Raw genomic sequence first — 24,877 nt, 5'->3', positions numbered from 1 at the left:
TAATGGAACTCTTCTTAGACTGGGGACTACTTGTTTGATCTAGTGGTTAAGACACCAGTCTAAAAACTAGGAAACGGTAAGTTCTAGTACTGCCTTATGTATGAAAGACAGGTGGGTGACTTTGGGCCAATCTTTCTCTCTCAACCCAACACAGCTAACAGGATTGCTGTTGTAAGGAAAATGGGAGGAGGAAGCAATATTATGTACAGATAGTCCTCAACTTACAACTGTTCAGTTAGTGACAGTTTGAAGTTACAACAGCACTGAAAAAAGTGACTTATGATCATTTTCCACACTTATAACCATTGCAGAATCCCCATGGTCATGTGATTTACATTGGGATGCTTGACAGCTGATTCATATTTATGACAGGTGCAGTGTCCCAGAGTCACATGATCCCCTCTCGCGGCCTTCAATGGGGAACCCAGATTCACTTAACAGCCACATTATTAATTTAAGAACTGCAGTGATTTACTTAACAAAGATGGCGAGAAAGATGGCAAAACTCACTTAGCAAATTTCTCACTTAACAGTATAAATGTTGGGCTCAATTGTGATCATAAGTTGAGGACTGCCTGTACAATCATCAACTTGGGTTATTTATTTAAAAAAAAACAATAAAGGCACACTAAAAATAAATACTAAAAGTCAGAATCTGGTATTAAAATCATTGCAATATTTGGATGTTTCTCATAAACTCTGTTAATAAAATATTCCCTCTTAAGCTTATTGGGACATTTTCCCTGGTATATGACTCCTGACAGAGTAAAAAAAAAAAACTGCAGCAATAATATATTGCTTCCACAAGGAATCCATCTGCCTAATGGTAAATCTTGAAGTGAAACTTAAATTTGCGCAAGATTCAGCAGTGGGACAGCTGGCTTCTGCATTGATTGATGCATATACTTCAGGAAAAAAACTTCATCTGCTTCTTGTTTACTCTAAGCAATATCTGTTCAGCAAACTTTAATCATTTCAACTTTACTTTTTCTTGGCTCCCTGCATTTGTATTTACCGCATATTGCAAATATAAAATTCAAATGGCTAACAGTGTGTATCCTATATACCGATTTAATTGAGAAATCCTAATGGTCTCTAAAAAAAGGGTGGGAGGGGGAAGCACGGAAGAGAAAATAAAGGTTTGGTCTCTGTTCCCTTGAACCAGCATTGGTAGCGCTTTCATCTTTCACACTGGATTATCTATCACAGAATATGCCAGTAACAAAACACAACGCAGCAGCGGTGATTAAATCGTTAACTCATCTATACTTTTCCAATTCCAATCATGGAGCATAGGGAACATTTAAGTAGAACATTGGGCAACTAAAAGCTTTAAAATTCTGTTGCAGAATCATAGCTTTTCCAAGATGATTACATGCATATTTCCCCCAATGAACACTGACTAATGGCCCTGTGCTTATTTTATTGCCTTTTGTTGCTATATCTACAGGGTATCATAGTCATTTACATCTGTTTGTCCCAAGCATCTGTCACACTACTTTGACTGGGTTTATATATTCAGTAATGGCTGGATAGCTCTGCATCAATCCACAAGGCGGTTAGCGTGTACCAGTAAGCCCTTTCCCCACTATTCCTAATATATTTCTCTTTTATTTATAAAGGAAAGAAAAAAAATGAAACAATTTCTTACGACCCATTATTTCTACCAATATTTTACAGTTGAGCTGAACTTCTGAAAGCAACCACTATATTTTGAAAACCAGATAATGCACTCCCTAAATATGTTGAATAAGGAATAAGAAGACAGCAAAAAACAAAACAAAAAAACCCACCACTGCCCAATAAAGTCTTTCTTGCCACTTCAACCAACCAAGCCATCTTCCTGGATTGGATCTGTTCCATTCTCTTTCTCCCCTTCAGTAAATCATAGGCTTAGCAGTGTGTAACAAATGAACATATTATTTTTATGTTCCTTTGTTCCAGTGGTGGGATTCAGCCAGTTTGCACCTATTTGGGAGAACCGGTTGGTAACCTTTTAAGCAGTTCGGAGAACTGGTTGTTGGAAGAAATCTGAATTTGTTTCTTTCCACTTTACAGGGCTAATCCTGTAAGGAAGGCAGGAAGGAAACATTCTGGTTTTATTTCTAGCCTAATCTTTATTGCCCTGCTTACAGAAATTGCCTCTCCCGTTAACCCTTATTACATTGTAATGACTAAGGCCATTGACGTGAGTGACGTTGAGTTGACCACGGCCACCCAGTCACATGACCACTGAGTCACGCCCACCCAGCTGTTCATTAGGGCAGAAAACCGGTTGTTAAATTATTTGAATCCCAACACTGCTTTGTTCCATCTCTAGGTTTTTAGACTTTTACAGTTCAAGTCTTTAGGCATCTCCTGATATGCTGGCTATGAAAAGGATCTACTCTTGGAAACCAAAGTTGTACTGCCATTGGGTACCTTAGATTATAATTCTAGACACTTAAAATAACACACCAGATACAAGTAGTCCTCAATGTATGACCACAATTGAACCAAAATTTCTGTGGCTAAATGAGACATTTGTTAACTGAATGTTTCCCCATTTTAACACCTTTTTTGCCATGGTTGTTAAGTGAATCACTGCAGTTGCTAAATTACTGACATGATTGTTAAGTGAGTCTGGGTTCTCCGTTGACTTTGCTTGTCAGAAGGTTGCAAAATCTGGTCATATGATCCCAGCATACTGCAAGTAAGTAAGTAAAAAAAGTAAAATCTTTATTACGGTCAAAGACCAGCAATACACATTACTTACTAGTTACTTACAACACACTGCAACCATCATACATATGAGTCAGTTATCAAGAGCTGCGGTGGCAGCTCTTTGTTAGAGTGCAGTACTGCAGGCTACCTCTGCCGACTGCTGGTTAGAGTGGTTAGAGTGCAGTACTGCAGGCTACCTCTGCTGACCGCCGGCTCCATTCAATTTGGCAGATTGAATCTCACCGGGCTCAAGATTGACTCAGCTTTCCATCCTTCCGAGGTGTATAAAATGAGGGCTCAGATTGTTAAGGGCAATAGACTGACTCTGTGAACCGCATAGAGAAGGCTGTAAAAGCACCGTGAAGCAATATTTAAGTCTAAGTGCTATTGCTATCTGAATTTTGATCACATGACCATGGGGATGCTGCAAAGGTCATAAGTGTGAAAAATGGTCATTAAGTCACTTTTTTTCAGTAACTTTGAATGGTCACTAAATAAGCTGTTGTAAGTCGAGGACTACCTGTACTTAACAGGGGCTAAATATCATGCTAAGCCACTTGTTTTTTCTTAAGAACGTCATATGGATCAGGCCACTATTGAGGCTTCGCATATGAACATTGCCAAAGTTATAGTTATCTGGAAAAGATCAAGACTGAAATCAGGTCCTTCAGAAGTAGAGGAACCTTTTTCTATTGTGCTTAGCTGGGAGAGCTAAGTGTGAAAGCTCCAATAACCCAGAATCACTTTGTTTTAACCTTGATGAAACACAGTAGGTCTGCAGTTTTCAGGGATGAATGGCATGCATTCACTAGAGCTATGGGGCATTTAGAAATATACTTAGTTTACTTGTTCTAGCATTCAGTTCTGGCATTGAAAATGGATTCCAGACAGAACTCTGACATAAATCTTATCTGACCTTTTCATGAACGAATAACTTTGCTACCTTTGGTTTAATATACAGTATCACATAGTTGAATTCCTGGTTCCCCTTAGATCGATAATCCCCAACCTATGATCTTAGGAGCAGCTTATGTGGACACTGAAATAAAATATAAACAAATGAGAATCCAACAAGATTGTTAAACGTCAAGGATTCTGACAGAACACTAAAATCTTATATCATTAATTGATCTAATGGAATTTTGCTCATTTAAACAAATCAGATGAATTTACTTTTGGTGTGCGTTGGAGACTACTCTAATAATCCATCAATATTGGCTGGACTTTTGAGAGTCACAATCCACACATCGGGAAGTTAATCAAGAAAAAAAGAAGCTTCACCAAAAGAAAGATTGAAACTTCAAATAAGGTTTGATGGCTCCATAAATGTTCTTAACATCAACATGAAGCTGTCACTTCTCTCTTCCAAATTTTTCAACTTTCAAGCCTAGACGATGCCCCTAAAATTTCTTCGAAGCCTCCTACCTTAAGCACTAACCAGGCCCAATTTTACTTAGCTTCTCAGCCAACCTTATTCTATTCCTGCTCAGAAGAAAATGTATTCATATTTTTTTTAATTATTTTCTTAATAGGACTAAAACCTGTGAAGGTAACCTGGACATTATCCAGATATGCATATGGTCTCAGTGTTTACTTTTGTATTTTTATACAGCCTTTTATGACCTTAACTTCTGAAAAATAATGACACTTTTTCTTGCTACTATCAGTTGGAAAATGATGAATGCTGTGCTATTAAATTATACAATACACATATTGCAATTAAAAAGAAAAAAAATAGCCCAGCCCTCTGATTTGCAGTTCTCAGCAGTCCCCCCACACCACCACCAAATGCTACATAGTTCTTAATCACCAAAAGAATGCCCATCTTGTACCTGGTTAACAGGTACTTTCTGGTGAATTAATCCACTTTGTTAATATAACTTCCCCTCCATCTCCGTTTATTTCAGCTCCCAATTTAGAGAAGGAGTTGCATGACTGAAAGGGCATGTTGTTTTTTTCCACTGTTGAGCTTCCTGTTACCTTAGGGATTTATTGGCTTCTCATATGCCTCCAAAACACAAAGACCCAAAGGACTCTAGGACAAGGGTGTCAAACTCAAAGCCCAGGGGCCAGAGCTGATCCATGGGTTACTTAGATCCGGCTTGTGGGGCCACCCTAGAAATAGCAAAGGACCAGTCCGTGGTTACTCTGCCAGCGAAAACGGAGCACGAGGGACACCCCCCCCCCAGCTCCATTTTCACTAGCAGAGGGCAGTAGGTGGGCATCATGGCTGAAAATTGAGCTTGGGAGCCCGTTTTTGCTGGCAGAGCACTCGGGCCACCCTGACGTGAGTGACAGCAAACTGGCCACGCCCACCCTGGCCCTGGAGGTCAAACACATTCCTGATATGGCCCTCAATGAAATCGAGTTTGACATCCTTGCTCTAGGAGCAATCTCTTATTTTTTTATACACCACGCTTCATGTATTGCACAATAAGATTTTAGGAAAAATTATGGTAAAAAGCTATTATAGATATTGGAACAATTTCATCATTTTCTAAAATGGTGTTCTCCATATGTACTTGGATTACAAATCCCATAATATCTGATGCATACATGTATTATCAATGTTGGCTAGGAAAGGAGGATTAAAATTATTTATTTGATAATATGAAAACGACCAAGTCAATCATCCAATCCTTGGGCAGAACACATAGTCATTCCACACCACTAAAATAATAGCCCATTTGACTCAATGGCATCCAGTTATATAACACAATGATGTTTGTCAAGTTAATATATTATTTGCTTAGGATCCAATCTGGGTTGGTCACTGGGACCAGAGATATAATCTTCCAAGCTTTTGGACTCATACTGGAGCCCATCGTCAAGGCTCCACATTCTGGAGAAAGAGAAGCTTGCTGAGGATGTGCACAAATCCAAAAGCTCGGAAGACAAAACTTCTGGTCCCAGTAACTGACCCATATTGGGTCCTGCAGCATTATCCTGGGACATGTATACTTGTCTTCATTCATTATATGCTTAGCCATTTTAAAATTTGGTATAGGGCAGAGGTGGGTTCCTACCAGTTTGCACCTATTCGGTAGAACTGGTTCAGCAAATCTACCGAATCAGTTAGAAGAGGTTCCACCAGTGGACCTGGAAGCAGGCCACACCTACAGAAGAGGTTCCAATTTTTTTTGAAACCCACCACTGGTCCTTGGATATGATTATTCTACACTATCATGCTCATATTTATAAAACTCACTGCCTCTGTGAAAGGTAAGGATGACTACTGTGTTTGTGGTGCAATCAGAACATTGCGTGTGTTGAAGTTGTTTTAACGCAAACCAAAGATGCCTTTTAAAAAACAAGTTTACATCATATTCTTATGGATGCCAGTGCTGTGTGTGAGGTAATTTAAGGTGGTTCTGACAAGTGTCATCGGCATCTTCATATCCAGTCACATGGGCAGCAAGCCACTCCCATCCGGTCACATGGGTTGGCAAGCCACTCCCACAAAGGAGGCCACACCCACAGAATAGGTTTGAACAATTTTTGAAACCCACCACTGGTATAGGGCAACTGCTTTAGTTATTAAAATGTGTCAAACAAAGCCTATCTGAATTATATTATGTGGTAGGTAAACCTGGCCATTGGGTACCCACTGAAACTAGAGAAAACTATCTGGTTAGCACGCTTCCAATTAGGTTTTACCAACAAAAAAAAATTCTCTCAATTTCTTACAATGGCACTTTGAAAGATGAAATCTCTACTTCATTGGAAGGATCATTTTTTAACAAGAAAAGCCCTGAATTTTTTTTTTTTTTAGTATTAAATTTTTCCATTTTCACATCACAGTTCAAGTATTTATTAGGGGCTCCATCCAATTATTATTTCAGAGGAAGAAACATATGGGATGCAATGATATACTTAAGGTCACATAGAGCTTGGATTCAACAGCCAACTATATATTCAATCCATCAAACAAAAATTAGTTTCTCCTGGAAGAGGAAGAACAAAAACTAGCAATAGCAATTAGACTTATATGTCGCTTGGATTCAACTGGAAGTTCTCCAGCTGGACAGACATGGGGGGGGGGGTGTTCTCAAGAGTCTCACATGAACCCTGTCTGACAAACCATCTCCAAGAACTTTTTAAGAACGGAATCCCCCTGGAGGGGGAGCGAAGAAGGGGCAGCCTCTCATCAGACCCAGGGGGAGGCAACAGTCCCTCGCAAGTCAGAGATTTCCCCTCTGAATCACAGTAGGGGCGGCAGCATGGCAACATGCTGCACAAGAAGCTGACTTCCAGCCAAAGCAACTGAACAGGAATGTGAGGAAGAGATGAAAGACCGGTAAGAAAATTCATCTAACCCACAGCCATAAATCAAACTTGGAAAAGGCAAAGAATCTTGAGAGTATAAATAATATTGATGGTCAGACTGGGATTTTTTCAAAAAGAAAGAAAGAAAGGAAAGGAAAATGGAGGGTTGAAACAGTAACACCCCCCCCCAAAAAAGCCATTTATTTGAAACAATTCGGACAGAAAGGGAGAAAGCAGAGAAGTGACAAACCCAAATACTAACTCTAAATTTGGCTTCTGACTTGAAAAGATTGTCTTTTTAAAGGAGTCTAGGAGTGTGAAGATTTATTTCGTCCGAGTGTCTTTTAACTAACATATCTTAAGCAATCCCAATTAATGAGAGATGGAATGCAACAAGGGAGAAAGATCAAGAAAAAAGTATTATCTCCTCACTGACAACTAATCTTGCCTGTGTGTGAAATTCTAAATAACCAACCGCCGTAAATCAGAACTTGGAAAAGCAGGAGGCGAAGAAGAAACATACCCAAGTTTTGGCTGTATGCAAGCTTGTTCCAATTAATATATTTTGAGCAGTTATGACCAACAAGAGGTGAGGAGTGTCAAGGAAAGGAAATAATAACAGAGTCAAGAACTGGGAAATACGAAGGGTTTTTTTTTTCTTCCTTTTTTTTCTGCAAAAGATTAAGATGGCTCCAGCTTTTTTTCCAGTTTCACAGTAGTTGAATTAACTAAATTTAAAGTGGACCAGAACCTCGAAATAAGACTTGTATAACTAACTGCAATTTTGAAACTGGACATTAAGGAAGAACAAAAGACCAAGATGGCTCCCATCTCTCTTCCCCACAGCAGCTGAAGTAGATAAATTTAAGGTGGATCAGAACTCTGAAATAAGAACTATATAACTAACTGTAACTTTGGAACTGGACATCATGGAAAGCTGGGAATTTGAAGAACTATGTGAAATTATAAAAAAAATATGCATAAATCATTAAAATCAAGCCTAAATAGAATTCTGAACCCAGAGAAGCAGGTATTTAAAGAAGAAGGCAAAGAAGAAGGGGAGCAAGATAATGAAGGGGTAAAAACGGAGGGAAATAAAAAGCAGACAAAAAACTCCATTGGGCTTGACAGTGGTATAGGGAAAATTGTAAAAGGGGAATGTGTCCCAACAAAAGGGGGAAAAAAGCAGATAAAAGAAGTTTTGGAGGTTGTTAGTGGCATGGGGAAAATTGAAGTAGAAGATTATGTCCCAACAAAGAGAAATATAAAAGATGGTTTTAACGGTGGTTTGAGGAAATTTGAAGAGGGTGGACGTGTCAAAACAAAGAAAAGGGAGAATGGAAGTAATGACCTTCCTCCCATATTTGGGCATACTGGGGGTTGTAACTCTAAATAGATACCTTTCACCCTGGCTTAGCTGATAAGGAGTCGAACTCTGTGGCTTAGTGGTTAACACATCTGCCTAAGATGCAATACAGTACAGGTTTGAATCCCAGTAAGGGTATGGCTAGCTGATGAGAGCTAAATAGCTTGAAATAGATCTATACTAGTCTCCCTTTATTTATTTATCAGCACAAATACAACATATACATACATACATACATACATACATACATACATACATACATACATCATACATACATACATACATACATACATATATATCACTTCACAGTGCTTTACAACTCTCTCTAAGCGGTTTACAGAGTCAGCCTATTAGCCCCAACAATCTGGCTTCTCATTTTACTGACCTCAGAAGGATGGAAGGCTGAGTCAAACTTGAGTCTGGAGAGATTTGAACTGCCAAATTGCAGGTGGACAGCAGTCAGCAGAAGTAGCCTGCAATAGCGCACTCTAACCACTGCGCCACCATTTAGCTCAAACACTAAAATCAAATATAACAATAGATCTAGCACTTAGACTTATATACCACTTCACAGCGCTTTACATCCCCCTCTAAGCAGTTTAGAGAGTCAACCTATTTCCCTCAACAATCTGGGTCCACAGTTTACCGACCTTGGAAGGATGGAAGACTGAGTCAACCTTGAGCGGGTCAGGATCGAAGTACTGAATTGCTGGCAATCGGCACTTAACAGAATTGGCCTGCAATATTGCATTCTAACCGCTGTGCCACCATGGCTCCTATAAATATAGAGCAACTAGACACTTTATCTTTTTTATATATATTTAAAATGATTGCAGCATTCTAAATAAGGAAAACAAAAGTAGAGGCTCAATAAGTATAAATATATGTATCAAGAAGTGCACACAGACACACGCACGTGCCCCGTTTTGGACCTGGAATGTCTCCTGCACCAACCTGGAAGCCAAAAAGGGGCGGGGGCAGGGTGCATGTGCGAGGGGGGGCACTTGCATTGCATTTTGGGGTTGCACGCATGCGCTTTCAGCACTCGGCACCAAAAAGGTTAACCATCACTGGTTTATCATTTTAACACAAATTAACCAATATGCTTATTTAGCAGCTCTACTAACTTAAAAGAAGCCAGTTAATACCATAAACTCATATAACCAAAGAGGCGAAATATTAAAAGTATGGTTATTTGAGGTAGGAAAGTTTTTATACGTTCTAGCACAGGGTGTCAAACTCAAGGCCCGGGGGTTGGATCTGGCCCATGGGGTGCTTAGATATGACCTACAGGGCCACTGTGGTAACAGCCCGTTTTCGCTGGCAGAACTCTCGGGCCACTACAGGCACCCCTGACACAAGTGACGTATAGCTGGCCACCCCCACCCTTGCCTCCTGACATCAAACACAATGCTGATGCAGCCCTCAATTAAATCGAGTTTGACACCCATTCCAGCACAACTGCTAGGTAACATGTAGGGAAGCAATCAAGTCAAGGAATGTATGCAGGAAACTCCCCACAATTTGTTTCAAAAATAAGTGCAGCCATGTATCATAATATAGGTAGAACAGCATTACTCATTACATGAAAGAAGGCACCAAGTTCAAATCCAACACAGTCAATTAAAAGTAGAGGGTTGAACAATCACATTTCATAATTTGGTGACCTCCAAGTTTTTTGAACTTCTGTTTTTGTCATGCTGTGACATATAGCCAAGGGCACAAATGTGGGTGATTGTGGTGGGTAAGAGTTTTCTAAAAGAATCCATCTTCAGTTTATTTTACATTATCTTATAATTCCCAAGTATCTCAGCTGACAAATCTATCTGGCAGCATACCATGCTATTTTGACCTCTTTTAAAGGCAGATCTTAGAGATAATAATTAAAATTACAATAATACTTACCTAACAGTAATCTCTTAGTTCATTAACCTGACATACATTATCATATTTGAGAGACCGCCTTCTGCCAATTACCTCCCTGCGTCCCATCAGATCGCACAGGGTAGGCCTCCTCCGAATCCCATCCGCCAGTCAGTGCCGACTGGCGACTACTCGGAGGAGAGCCTTCTCAGTTGCAGCTCCGACGCTATGGAACAATCTCCCCGTGGAGATTCGCACCCTCACCACCGCCCAGGCCTTCCGCACAGCCCTCAAGAACTGGCTAGCCCGTCAGGCCTGGGGATGAAAAATCTTAGTTTGTCCCCTCCCGAATGATGAATGAATGTTGTGCTCTATTTTTAATATTATGTATTGTCTTATGTCCTTTGTCTTTGTACCCCCTTTCCCGTGTTTTGTAAGCCGCCCTGAGTCCCCTCAGGGAAAAGGGCGGCCTATAAATTATAATAAACATTCCAAACATTAGACCTATAAAGCACAGAAAGAGATACTGTTCATCACTCAACTGCCAACTAGAAGAAATGCCAAATTGGATATTCAGTGAATTAGCAATGGTTTATTCTAGCACAGCCGTCAGTTAAATTACATTTATTCAACTGGCGTATAAGCTATTAAAGATAAAATTAACAGGGGACAATAGTGAAACAAAATGCAAACTGAGCACAAGTTTCCAAAATACTTCCAGCTCAATAGTTAGCCAAATATTAGAATTCACGCACAAATGTATGAATCCAATGTGCGATCATAGTGCTCCCGTAATTACTATAATTTGTGATTGTACCAACCTTAGCCAATATACACAGTGGGATTTACAGGCATATGCCTCTCCAACTGTCCCCCTGCCCATTATGGTCCAGAGGAAAATTAAGAACTCAGTAATGCTACTTAAGTTTTCATACTTCCATGGTTTTATTTAAACACCTGACACTTCTGTTTACTCGGCTTCAAGTCAGATATGTACAGTAATTAATTCTCAAGGACCCAGGTTTTAGAACTTGCTCATTTAAATCTGGTAATCCCTCTATGTGTTGTGGATATTATAAATTGTTTGGGTTTGCCTATCTATGTTTTCTAAGAAAATCTCCCAACTTGGTACCCTACAAATAATGTAATTTATAACTGCATAACTTCCAGAATTCTCAATGTAATCGAAACTAGCTCACCTGGAAAGCATAAGAATGGAGAAGGCTATTTCTAAACTATTATTTTCTTGTAATAATGATCCCCTGGGTTTCCTTCTGGTCATAACAATCCTTCTGGTGTCCACTGTCAACCACCGGGGAGCAAGAAGGGGCATGTGATGAAATGTGCATTGCAATATGTAAATTCCACTCCTTAAATGATGCAAGGAACGCCATGCTATATGTTTAAAGAGTTTGGTCTAATCAGGGAAGCATGGAAGTCTGTACTGCTGGCTTTTCTGATCCTAGTCTTCATTCTGCCCTTCATCACATCCTGCTATGAAAGGAATGGAGATCAGAGGAGAAATAACTCTGTTTGTTACATGAAGTGGCGAACTGTGACTAGCCTTAGAGCAGGAATAGAATAGCTACAAATCTCCAGATGTTGCTGAACTATATCATCCATATTGCTGAGGCTGCTGAGAAAACCACCAGCTCACCCATTCCTCCCCTTGAGTAGAATTCCTCATAGGAAGGCCTTCTTACTGAATGTCAAAACAGATTGATTCTAGCATATTTCATAAGGGATGGTTTCGCATACCAGGTGTTTCATTGAGGCCTGCTTTGTCATGGATTAGCATATTCAGTGAACCCAGCACCACAATTTATGATGTAGCTCGATATATGAACCCAGCCAAAATCTAGGCATTACATCCACTGAATATGCAAGACTTTGGAGGTATTTGGAATACCTTTCAAGTACAACTTGAACTAAAGTGTTAGGGAATGTTGTCTGTTTCCATAAAGGAATAAGTAGTATTGCAATTTGTACATTAGGTTTAGACAGTGAGTTCTGTCAGATGCAAATGTATAATATGATGATATTTTATATATATTTAATACCTTTAAGTCTCACTTTTCTTCTAGGACAGAAATGCCACGTACTGTACGCAGCCCTCCAGATCATTTAGGGCAGACAACACGTCACTCATTAACATGAGAATAGTGGTCAAAAAAAGGGCAGCAACTTGCTTATTTATACTCCCATAGGTTGATAAGAAAGGAGGACTGGGATCTTCAACTCATAGCTCCAGGCAGGTCCAGCCATGAGATGTTTGCATCTCCTCCAGCTGCAGCTCCTCCTTGTTACAGTTTTAGAGAATACAGGTAGTCCTCAGCTTACAAGAGTTCATTTAATGACCATTTTCAAGTTATAACTGCACTGAAAAAGTAACTTATGACCATTTTTCACACTTACAACTATTGTAGCACCTCTATAGTCATGTGGTCAACATGCAAATGCTTGGCAATTGATTCATATTCATGACTGTGTCCTGGGGTCATGTGATCATCTTTTGTGATCTTCTGAAAAGCAGAGCCAATGGATCTCAGGCCTAGAAGCCATCTTTTGTGTTGGGATTTCAGGCCTGCCACATTTAATGCTGTGGGAAAATGGGAGGTGGGGTTATATGGAGTATGGGAGATATATAATCATAACAACATTCCTTTCTCAGAGAGTCAAGGACATCTTGCCATGCACCTGGAAGGGCATGACTGGAAGGCATCTCCAGTTGGGACGGTGCATTGATTGGGCCATGTGATGGAGATGTGGGTGCTGGGCAGGGACTTGGACTTTCATTTGGATGGGGAAAACCTGGAAGCTTTCAGATTCAGGTTTTCCCAGATGTGCCAATATGACATCTCTAATAAACTAGAACTTACAGGAACTTCAAGTCTCGGAGTCGTCTTGCATTGGGGGGTGTTACTTGGAACCCTGACATTGGGTAAGCCAGATTCACTTCACAACTGTGTTGCTAATTTAACAACTGCAGTGATTCACTTAACAACTATGGCAAGAAAGGATGTAAAATGGGGAAAAATTCACTTAACAATTGTCTGACTTAGCAACAGAAATTTTGTGTGGTATCTGCAGCTGCATCTCCAGACAGGGTCAGTCAAGATGTTCTTGCACTGCTAACCCCACACCCAAGTGGGGGCTCCTGGCAACTCACTACCAAGACATTGATTCTGCTTCTCATTATACAACTATAAAATGGAGGCGTTGCAGTAATGATGGTGATAGGAGGAACAGTCCCTAGCCCTGCAATGATAATTTTGATCCTTCATACTCTTAAGACAACCTGGGTGGATGGAAGGCCACACAGTAGAAAAGAAGCAGTAGAAGAGCCCACAAGCTCTGTGTGTAGTGGTGGTCTAGAACAGGAGTGTCAAACTTGCAGCCGGAGGGCCAGATGTGCTACGAGTTAGCAAAGGAGAAAAAAAGTCACAATACGTCACGTGATGTCATAAATTTGGCACCTCTGGTCTAGACTCAAATCTGGTAAGAATGGCATAGAAGGCATCTCAATTGATTTCCTTGTGAGATACATATACCACCAAACTACTTTTATAACTTACTGGAGACCCCAATGGTCACTATCCCAAAGGTGCTTTTTTTTCAAGTGGCAACTGGGCTTTCTGCTTTTTCTTTGAAGATGTTTTGCTTCTCATCCAAGAAGCTTCTTCAACAAAACTGAAGACGTTCTTGGATGAGAAAAGAAATGGCTTCAAAGAAAAACTAGAAAGTCCAGTTGCCTCTTGGGGGAAAAAAAGCATCTTTGAAACAACCATTCTCTGGATGACTGAGAATCTCCATAGACACCCAATGGTCACCGCATGTTCTCAATGCACACTGCACAGCCATTTGTGTGCATTACTACTGCCTACTGCGCACCTTTCCCATCTTGTTGAACACAATGTCTACCAAGAGAACAAGGATGTTCTGCTGGCATTGTATCCTCTACAGCAGTGGTCTCCAACCTTGGCAACTTTAAGACCTGTGGACTTCAACTCCCAGAGTTCCTCAGCCAGCTTTCCTAAAGTTGCCAAGGTTGGAGACCACTGCTCTACAGGCCTCAAATGACAACAGCATTATTCTCCAGAAAATTGCAGAAACCGTTTTGATACACAATTTGCTATGGGTTAGTGATATTAACAGCACCGAGAAACTAAATAAACAGACATGAACTGTCAAATCCCACGCAGTGTATCATAAGAAGTCAAGTCAAAAACAATCTTTGGACATCACTTAGACAATTGGCTATGTATTAATGACATTCATGTTAGGGTTAGCACCTTTAATGGCTTTAGGACCCAAAAATGATTTGTGGAAGAAATAAAGCATTTTCCAAGACAAATGGGAGAATCTGTATTTATAAAAGAAAAACCCAGTCCTTATTTAGCAAATTATTATTGTTCCCAAGGGTGTGTTCATAGGTCTTGAAAAATTACAATGAAATCACTTGGTAGGGGGGTGAGAGGAAAAAGTTCTGCAACTTGGCAACATTTTTCAAGCATCTAAACATTTGAATCAATACAATACAATAGCAGAGTTGGAAGGGACCTTGGAGGTCGTCTAGTCCAACCCCCTGCCTAGGCAGGAAACCCTATACCATTTCAGACAAATGGCTATCCAACATCTTCTTAAAGACTTCCAGTGTTGGGGCATTCACAACTTCTGGAGGCAAGCTGTTCCACTGATTGATTGTTCTAATTGTCAGGAAATTTCTCCTCAGTTCTAAGTTGCTTCTCTCCTTGATTAGTTTCCACCCATTGCTTCTTGTTCTACACTCAAGTGCCTTGGAAAATAGTTTGACTCCCTCATCTTTGTGGCAACCCCTGAGATATTGGAACACTGCTATCATGTCTCCCCTAGTCCTTCTTTCTATTACTAGACACACCCAGTTCCTGCAACCATTCTTCATATGTTTTAGTCTTCAGTCGCATAATCATCTTTGTTGCTCTTCTCTGCACTCTTTCTAGAGTCTCCACATCTTTTCTACATTGTGGCGACCAAAACTGGATGCAGCATTCCAAGTGTGGCCTTACCAAGGCATTATAAAGTGGTATTAACACTTCACGTGATCTTGATTCTATCCCTCTGTTTATGCAGCCTAGAACTGTGTTGGCTTTTTTGGCAGCTGCTGCACACTGCTGCAACTAAATCAAGGTAACTAGATTTTTTGTTGGTGTGAGACGTTGCATTGCTCACCCAACTAGCTTTTTCAGTCTGAGCGTGTTGATACATTCATTAGAATGTACTAACACTTGCGCACCAACCTCAGGGTTTCTTCCCCAAAGTGCTAGCAATATGTCAATGATGATTCTCAATCAAGCAGAGTTGTCTAGAAAATTGAATCATCGCAACAATGACTCAAACAAACAAAGAATAAGCCCAGTTGTCATGATTCAATTTTCCAGACAACTACCTGGATGACTGAGAATCTTCATCGATGTATTTGCCAAGCATCTTCCCCCCCACCCCAAGTCTATAGCAGCAACTGTTGTGATAAATAAAATGATAGCTAAAGCGTCAAAACATTTTAGAAAAAGACTTAGCCGTAAAAGAACACGAAAGCAACAAGCAATGTCCCTGCAAAAATTTGAAGCTTGCCTATTAATTCAAACGTTTGAATTAATATTAATAATTAATTGAAGTGAATATATGAATAATAATTAAAATTAATACATTTTTTTAAAACCACCACCACAAAACCCCACACAATGGTTTAAAAGTACAGACTTCGAGCGATTTTCAATTTGGTTGTCAAAAGTTTCATTGTTTTCTGGGTCACATATTGGCAGAGTTCATTAAATTGGAAAGTACCAGAAGTACTAGATTTAATGCCACTGGAAGGTATCACAATGAATCATAAGAACTGGGAAAGGGCATCGAAAAGGCATGCCAACAATTTTTATCTTTGTATATAACGGTGCACCTTCAATGCATTTTGAAAACACCACTAAGGGTGGATGGGTGTAAAAAAAAAAGTATATCTTTTAATATGTTAGGAATTGATTTCCTTGGCATAAACTGCATTTTGTATCAAGAAACTGTAGGAAGCACAAATGAAAGGTGTATGGAGATAGCTATTTAGGCAATTAAATGTTTATGGTCAAAAAGGCTGAATCGTAGGTAGTGTATTACTTTTTTCTAGCAAGTACCTGAACTTTCATATCACATTTAATAGATGGCTGAGTCCATCTATTAAATTATATTGTTTCTCTTAGAGAAGAGATTGATTTCTTCATGAAAATAAAGAACAAAGTGGTTCCTCGGTTGGCTGAATCTGCTTTTCTCTTCATTCTTGCTTTTCTATAGATGTAATTAAGTACTGGATTATTTCGATGCCAATGGATTGCTCGCCTTCAAATTACAGTTTGATTTCCTTGTGCTTTCTTTGGGGAGCCCATGTGGTGGTTAAGAAGCTGGACAAGGAGCAAAGAGGTTTAATGCCACTCTCGGCTATGGAAATTCCCTGGATGATTTTGAGCCACTCACTCTTAACTTAGTCCAACCCTTTTCACACGGCTGTTATAAGGAAAAAAATAGAGGATGGAATGCTCTCTGTGCTGCTTTGAGCTGCTAGAAGAAAGGCAGGCTAGGAATCTAACAAGTAAATATATGCAATCACCTATATGCACTGGACTGGAAAATAAATTGAAAGTAAATGTAACACTGGAGCCCTGGGCTTGGGTTAGAGACAGAGTCCATCTCCTGGTTGTGTGGATGATAATTAGATTATGACTGGCTACCCTCCCCACTCTCTCGGCCTTCCGAAAGTCTACTAAGACCTGGCTATTCCGGCAGGCCTGGGGCTGTTGACCTCTTGAATGAGGTCCAGCCCCACTAAGGTTGAGTGCATGTTGTGTCTTTTTAACTTGCTTTGTCTCTCTATTTTATTTTTTTAATATCTTTTTTAAAACTGTTTTTATGTAAGCCGCCCGGAGTCCTTCGGGATTGGGCGGCATATAAATTCATTAAACTTTGAAACTTTGAAACTATATGTGCTTCTATTTGTTTTTATATTATCTTATTTTGCTTTATTGTGATCCACCTAGAGTCCTGTAAAGATGAGATGGGCAGGTTTATACAGGTAATCCTCAATTTACGACAGATCATTTAGTGACCTTTCAAAGTTACAACACCATTGAAAACAAGTGACATAACCATTTTTCATACTTATGACCGTAGCAGCATCCCATGGTCACATGATTCACATTCAGATGCTTGAAAACTGACTCACATTTATGATGGTTGCAGTGTCCTGGAGACACATGATCCCCTTTTGCAATCTTCCAACAAGCAAAGTCAACGGGGAAACCAGATTCACTTAACCAGGTCACTAACTTATGAACTGCAGCAATTCACTTAAATGTGGCGAGAAAAGTCGTAAAATGAGGCAAAACTCACTCAAAGCATTTCTCACTTAGCAACATGAATTTGGGGCTCAATTGTAGTCATGCGTTGAGGACTACCTATGAATCGATTGAATAAATAAATAAATAAATAATCAGGAATAAAAATCATTTGCCTCATAAGGAAATAATTTGATACCTTGAAGAAGCCCTGGGACTAATGAGCTTGTCCTGACATGCGACACACTTGATTAGTCGAGTTTTAGATCTCTGCTGTAGGATGGATGACAATTTAAACATCAAGAACCTGGTTTGTTAGGGGTCACAAGTAATGCAGAGTGGAAGCAAAGAGCAGATGTAGCCATAGCTTTTTTATTCTCTCTTGTTTCCTTTCATGTCTTTCACTCCAGCCAGTTGAGGTAAAAAGGAATCTCCTTACCCCGTTTCTGAACTGATCTCTTGAACAGCAGCTTTGAAATTAGATTAAAAGTCTGATGCATTCATGTTATAATCCCCATCTTGCCTAGCAATGTAAATATATTTTACTCTCCTCTCAACCTATGAGGATGATTGGATTAGAGTAGTCTTGATTGGCCCCCAACACTACCGGGAGCATAACGAGCAAGTGGGGATTTGAACCTGTATCTCTCCTCCGTTCTATTTCAACATAATTATTACCCCATAGTGGCTCATATTCCAAAATATATAGAGAAATATATTAAAATTTGTAAGATGCTTCCATCTCAGAGGACTATTTTATTTTCAGATGTTCATTCATGTGTTCATTGAATATCAACACAAATCCTAGGGAGCAAATATAGTAAATGGATTCTAGTCCCACCTGAGACTTTAAATGTTTTCATTTACATTTAAATCTATTTAAATGTTTATAGTTTCTGATCCATCTTATTCTTCCCATATCCAACACATCCCTTGTTTCTTATTTCAGCAATTTAAATTTAGCTGTGAAATCTGAACTGAGACTGGTTTCTGCCACCTTTCCATATAGTCTCTTATATATGACTATACTAGTTTCAAAAAGCTTCTTTATAAACACAATTAACATTTACTGATCGTGTTTTCCCCAAGTAGTAAGTGGGTTGTTGTTTTTTATGACTTATTTTCTACTTCATTAGAATCTGCAATTACAGAAAGACAAACAAAGAGACAGATATTCTCAGTTCCTATTTTGTCTTATCAATATTTCAGCAATAACACTATGACAAAAATACATTCTATTTTATTTAAGTATATCTTCTCTTGCTACTAAACTACTGAACAGAACCAAGGATAAACCTTTTAATAGAAAATTATTAAAAGCCTAATTAGCAAAGGAAGTGTTTGGGAATTACGAGTCTGATAATTAGTTACCTAGAAACTAGTATTTATGATTTTATGAAATTAATTAGAATGTTTATAACTTATAATTTGTACTATTTTTTATGTCCTGTAGGATTCATTGTATCTGTAAGATGTTTAGATTTATTCAAATGAAGTGGCACAAAATTACTTGTAATCAATGAATGAATGAACAATTTATGCATGTATGCATATGGGTATATATGTATTTTATTTTGAATCACAGCCTAGGAACCCCCCCTCTCTCTCACATACACACACATACACACACACACCAACCACATACATACACACATGGAGTCCTTTCAGAAATTTATCTTCACTAATGAAAAGGCACAATATTTCTAGCTTTTTTCTCCCTATAGTTGAATGGGTGTAAAAGACAGAAAAGCAAATTAGGAGCATACAATCTGTGGTCCCTAAAGACTTTGAAGTGGTACTTAAAGATTCTCCAAAATCTATTACCAATTGACAACATTTGTGTGATGGAGGAGAAAAACATGAACAGAGCATGCACAGAGCTTAAGTGAATTGCCTGTATTTACTTTTAATTAACTTTAAATATGTTAGATTTCACTTTTATCTTCAGCCTGCTTATTTGTTTGTTTTAACCCGCTTAAATGCACTACTCAAAGTTTAAATGTGACCCTCAGCTTCAGAAAAGTAACAGCATAACCCAAGTCTACAGTTCTCACTTGGTCCTTAATAATTACATAACCCACAGAAACAGAGGCTGGGAAATTTTCTTATCTGCATGTCTAGCTTGGCTTTAGGATTAGATTACATCTAATTACATGAGATTTTGCAACCATTCACCTTCTAGTTCCCAGGGTCACTTTTAACCCAAGCTAAATTTAGAGGTCAGGATTTGTTCTTTAACTACACAAAGACAAGCAACACTCCCAAAATTCAACATCAACATAGCTTCTGTGTTGCCTGATGTTATGCCAAGAAAATAGATTGAATGAGGTGAAGTAATTTAGGCATGGTGTTTTCAAAGAACCAAATAGCCTATGACATTTTGTTGTAAATTGTGACTAAGCAGCTGTCTGAAGAATTTTTGAAAGGAATTTCCATAGAAGGCTTGATCTAAATATATTTAAGTCTGTAAGTCTTGTAGCTTTAAACAACTTAATTGCTTAGGTGATGCTATGCATAGAGAATAACTTGGCAAATCTGCATACTCTGAAGTTTATGCATTGTATTAATTAAAGGCAAATTGCTTTAATAAATAATACCTTCATAGAGTCTGTTAATCTAGAAGGCTCCTACTTTAACAATCTAGCATGTGGCTTCTAATTCTCAAAAGAAGACTGGATATCTATGAGAACTTTTAATCATTATCTTTCCAATCCTTCCAAACTTTACATTAATAAATATGCTTTGCTTAATTGGTGGGTTAGTAGTGGACGTCTTTAAACAATATTTTTTTATTTAGAGATCACCATAATGTGAAATAATGCACAAAATAATTTTCTACCGTGTCTCTGAGCAAACTCTGAACTGAACCGCATCAGTTCAGTAGCAGAATTGTATTCATTTTTTCCTTACCAAAAAATATTAAATATGCTGGATTCCATAAATTATCTTAATTTCAGCTGCCTAATTTGGGGATTTGGAGAAAGATTTGCTGCTCTTCTTATTGTGAAATCAGCTCCAGATGAGAAACGTATACCCAACATCAGAAATCTATCTCCTGCCTACAGGAAAACAGGCATTTCTTCCGGACTATTGACAAAGGCTAATTGTTTTTTTACATTATGTTCAAGTGAATATCTCTCCCGCAAACTGATTATGGTAAGTAACAGATATGCTCTTTTTACAGATCATCATTGACTCTATTCTGCACCCACAACTTGCGATATTTCTAATGAGATCAACTTCTCAAACAATGTTATTGTTTTTTAAAGCAAAAAAATTATTAAAATGCAACTTTTAACTGTATAATTTGCTGTACTTATGTATCAGTTTTGAAAAGTCACTAATCCTAACCATTAAAAGAAAACATCAGTGCTAAAAGACCCCAAAGGAATTTTTTTCTTAAGCTTCTCAAATGTTATTTAAGTATCCAACTGCTGCTTTGTGTTATCTATCAACTACAGGAGAAGGAACAGCATATTTTATATCATTTTCTGCTAGAAGGAATGAGTTTACTTATGCTGGTATTAAAAGCAGAAAATTCCAATGATTGACATGAAAATGAATACAGGTAAGACAACTGTTGCCTAAGCATTTCAATTACAAATTAACCATTTATTGCTATCTCTTCTCCCTGGCAATCACTATTTACAAATCTATATTGAAAAGACATAGTTCAGAAAAAACTAGTTTTGTGGCAAAGCTTTGCACAGTGAATAATAACTGAATATAACACGCGGGGCATGAAAAAGCTGATTTTATTAAGTAAACAGCCCAATAACTAGATCTGATTTACCCACGATACACGATCAACAAAAATTGGGGAAGCACAACAACAGAGGGCTAATTGCATCACTTGGGCTGGAGAAAGAGTAAAAAAAAATGAATCATTAATGTCACCTATAAAACCATTTCATATCTAATTAACACTGGGATTCTTTTGCAATGGCTTATGCTTTTTTCTACAATAAAATTATTTATCTGCACTTTTGTGTCTTTGGAAATCTTTTCTTGCCATTTCATCCTTAGCCAATGAAAAAAGTCTGATAGTTTGCTTTCTGCAGGACTACCCATACTGAACTTTTGAGAGCCAAAGGAATTAAGCTTTTTAACAAGCTTGTTTTCTATGAGTAAGACAGCATACTTCTTTATTGCATCTTGGAACATTCAGCTAGACTCCGATCAAAATAATAAAACATAAGCCGAGTATGACAGCTTTCATCAGAACGAAAATGCAGGTCCTACACCTGTTACAGAAGGATCACAAGTACTATATAAGGTGAGAAAGAAATTCACACTCTAAATAAATCTTTAGGTCTCTGAAATCAAATGTGCGTGCTGCTCTTAAGAAAGTAAGATGCAAAAAGCAGTCCTCTTAGAAAACTAACTTTTCATTCTCATCTTTGTTTTAATTGCCCTCAACAAGATAATGGCAAAGAGACAAAAAGGAAATCTCATTTAATTTTTGAGTCTTTTTTTTTTTGTCTAACTTCAATCACTGATCTCTCTTCTCCTTACCCCATTATCCATTTATTTTTTCTATTGCTCTTTTCAGGCTATAAGAGTGTCTGTTGGGACCAGTAATGTCTTTTTTTCTGCTTATGCAAAGAAGTAAAATTTTAAATGCATGAACAGCAGAGCATATATCTATTAATTGATCATTGCGCTGTAGGGAAAAAAAAATGTGAATCCAGCAGATTCATCATATGAAGAAGGGTCTGTGAAGCAGCATCTAATTGATGGCTGAAAACTATTAAAATATTTCAAGCCAAAGAATAAGCACTACTGCTATATCTGCCACTTTGGTGGAGTCGTTTATTTTCCTGATTCCCAATTCCATTTACCCCTTTATGCTTTTTTTTCTCCCTCCAGTACACATGCACACAAGCACACATACTGTGCATGTTTTTCTTCAGCTGCTTGTCTAAATCCACATAAATGCACTGAGTCGCTTGTTGCTATGGGTAACTTGCCAGGAACCAATGCTCTAGCTTTTCCAATGTTACAGTGCAGGGAAAAAATTTTTGGCAAGCTCCATCTTCCTGCTCCTTTCCCAACTTTAAACCCGGCAGCACCTGCACTTCCCATTTTACCTCCACTCTGTCCACTTGTCAGAATGAAGGATCGCCCTCACTCAAAGCCTCATGGCTCTCACTCACACAACAAGTGGGTATATTCTAACCCCCCCAAGCTGGCTCTTAGCACCTGAATGGCCAGATTAAGCTACTGGGAATTGAGAGACACAAGATGCGGCCTTATAATGCTTAAATGGTGCCCCCCCGTCCTGCTCGCAGGAAATCTCCTAACTGGACAACCCCAGCACGCTTAGAATTGTTCAATATTCTGCATGCCAAGCATACGCTCTCTGGCTGGGCTGCAGGCAGCGGACAAGCTGGCTGCCCCAAAGCAGCTGAAACTTGGCCAGCTCCACGCCGTCTCTTCTTTGATGGTTAGCACACATCCCACACGCGGATGCCCTTGCCCCCTTCCTGGGGCTAGCGCGCGCGCTGAGTCAACGCGTCTCCCGGCACATGGTGCAGTGCCAGCCCATCCATCAGCTCTGCCCGTCGCATCGCGGGGGTCTTGCGCTCCTCGCGCCCCTAAACCGTGGAAAGGGAAAGTAAAGCTGGGAGGGGGGAGGAGGAGAGAGGGAGACAGAGAAGGGGGAATGTGGCAGAGCTCCGCAAACTTACGTCGTCCCACTTGACGAAGGTGGAGCCCTTCTTGAGGCTAGCCGAGACCCGGACCGGCTGGAGCTGGAGAGCGTGGACTCCTGGCTGTGCCCCAGCCATTGGCGGCAGCACATCGAGGCTTCCCACCGGAGAAGGGAAGGAAAAGGCAGACGGCAGCTGTAGCGGCGGCCGGGAAAGACGCGAGCCTTGTCGCAGGAGCCTCCTGGATCGCGTGGACGCCGACCGGAGGGAAAGAGAAGAGAAGCAGCGGCAGCTGCTACTCGTGCCAAGCGCTTCTCGCAAGGCAAGGGCGAGCCAGACGCGTGCCTACAGGGAAGAGCCAACCGTTCGGCGGTACATCCTATAGAGAGAGAAGGGGAACGCACGCCTGCATGCATGCATCCACGGCATGCATGCACCCCCTACATGCACACGCGCTGCCGAGGCGCTCCTCGCTGCTCTGGCAAACGCAAACCGCGCTGCCGCCCTCTTCCTCCTTCCCCGGCTCTCTCTCTCTCCCCCAACTTTTCTCCGCGCTCGGGCGCAGGGCGAGCGACTCGAGCGGGCAGCACCACCTGCTGGCCGAGGGCGCCGCCTCTGCAGAGCATGCGCCCTCCTTGAAGCCTGCCGCCTTCAATTGGACGAGCCTTTCCTGACAGGAGGAAAGATCGCAGTGCCGGATCACCCCGTGCGCTGTTGGGGTGCCTAAGCGAGAGACCGCCTCACCACCTTATGAAAGCCTGGCTTGTAAGGGTGGAGAGGCCCGAATAGAGGAAAACTCGTATAGCAAACGATTTCTTTTTGGCGCAAGGAGTTCGGTCCGGGTGACCGAGAGGGAGGTTTTCAGGACACCGCGTCCTGACTTTTCCGCAGAGTTCCTGTTGGCCCTACCGATCTCGTTTGCAAGAGCCGCGCGATGCCAACAATTGTTTTTTTTTAAAAAAATAATAATAATAGGCGCATTATGTGATCATTTCAAGTCATGAGTTCCTTTCTTTCCCCCCAGATCTCTTGCACTCTCTTTGATCCTATAAAGAGGACGGGGGATACTCAATAGCTGAAGACTAGCAATAGGGAATGCACGTATAAAGCAGGGCTTATCAACTGCCATTACTATGCCTTTTAGTTTTCAACTGTCTGTGGGAACCAGTGTACCACTCCTGTGGAAGAAGAAGAAAAAACTCAGAGGAACTTGTCCATCTTTCCAGGCAAAGTTTCTGCTCAGCCATTTGCACCGAGTCAGGGCTCATGGAATCAAGCACAGTCAATTGGGTTGCATCCACATTTTAATCTGAGGCTAACTACATTAACTGCGCTCCTTAATGTGCTCATCTTTGAAATTTCAATTCTACATAGATCCTGCATCTCCCCCACATACACCCTTTCCTCTAACTTGTCGAAGTATCTGTGAGCCTTGTCTGCCATCCCAGGATTCAACTATAAACCACAGATCTAAGGTGGGCAGGTGGGGGAGAAGAGATCTAACCCAAAAGGCACAATTTAAGAGCATTTTTAGAAGGGGAAAATCCCTCTTCTATGAAATAATGATTTATTTCAGCATGCCTTCTGTTTTCCTTATGTGACATTCAATTTTGCCCCAGTGTTATTCATTCCAAACAACTATTTTATGTTATCTGGCGGAGGCCACAAGGATT

The 24,877-nt window shown here is 40.0% G+C and overlaps 1 protein-coding gene across 1 annotated transcript in view; it reads right to left on the bottom strand.

Moving 5' to 3' along the window:
* The window catches only part of LOC116505665 (1-phosphatidylinositol 4,5-bisphosphate phosphodiesterase beta-1-like), a 286,253-nt gene extending 262,315 nt beyond the window's left edge, over positions 1-23,938 (bottom strand). The window contains exon 1 of the mRNA XM_032213011.1: positions 23,244-23,938. Coding sequence (XP_032068902.1) covers positions 23,244-23,342 — 99 coding nt within the window. The 5' untranslated portion in view covers positions 23,343-23,938. The remainder of the gene's footprint in view (positions 1-23,243) is intronic.
* Between the last annotated feature and the right edge of the window lie 939 nt (positions 23,939-24,877).

Source organism: Thamnophis elegans, chromosome 3, assembly GCF_009769535.1.
Source record: "Thamnophis elegans isolate rThaEle1 chromosome 3, rThaEle1.pri, whole genome shotgun sequence".
NCBI lineage: Eukaryota > Metazoa > Chordata > Lepidosauria > Squamata > Colubridae > Thamnophis > Thamnophis elegans.
This window is presented reverse-complemented; position numbering and strand designations above follow the sequence as displayed.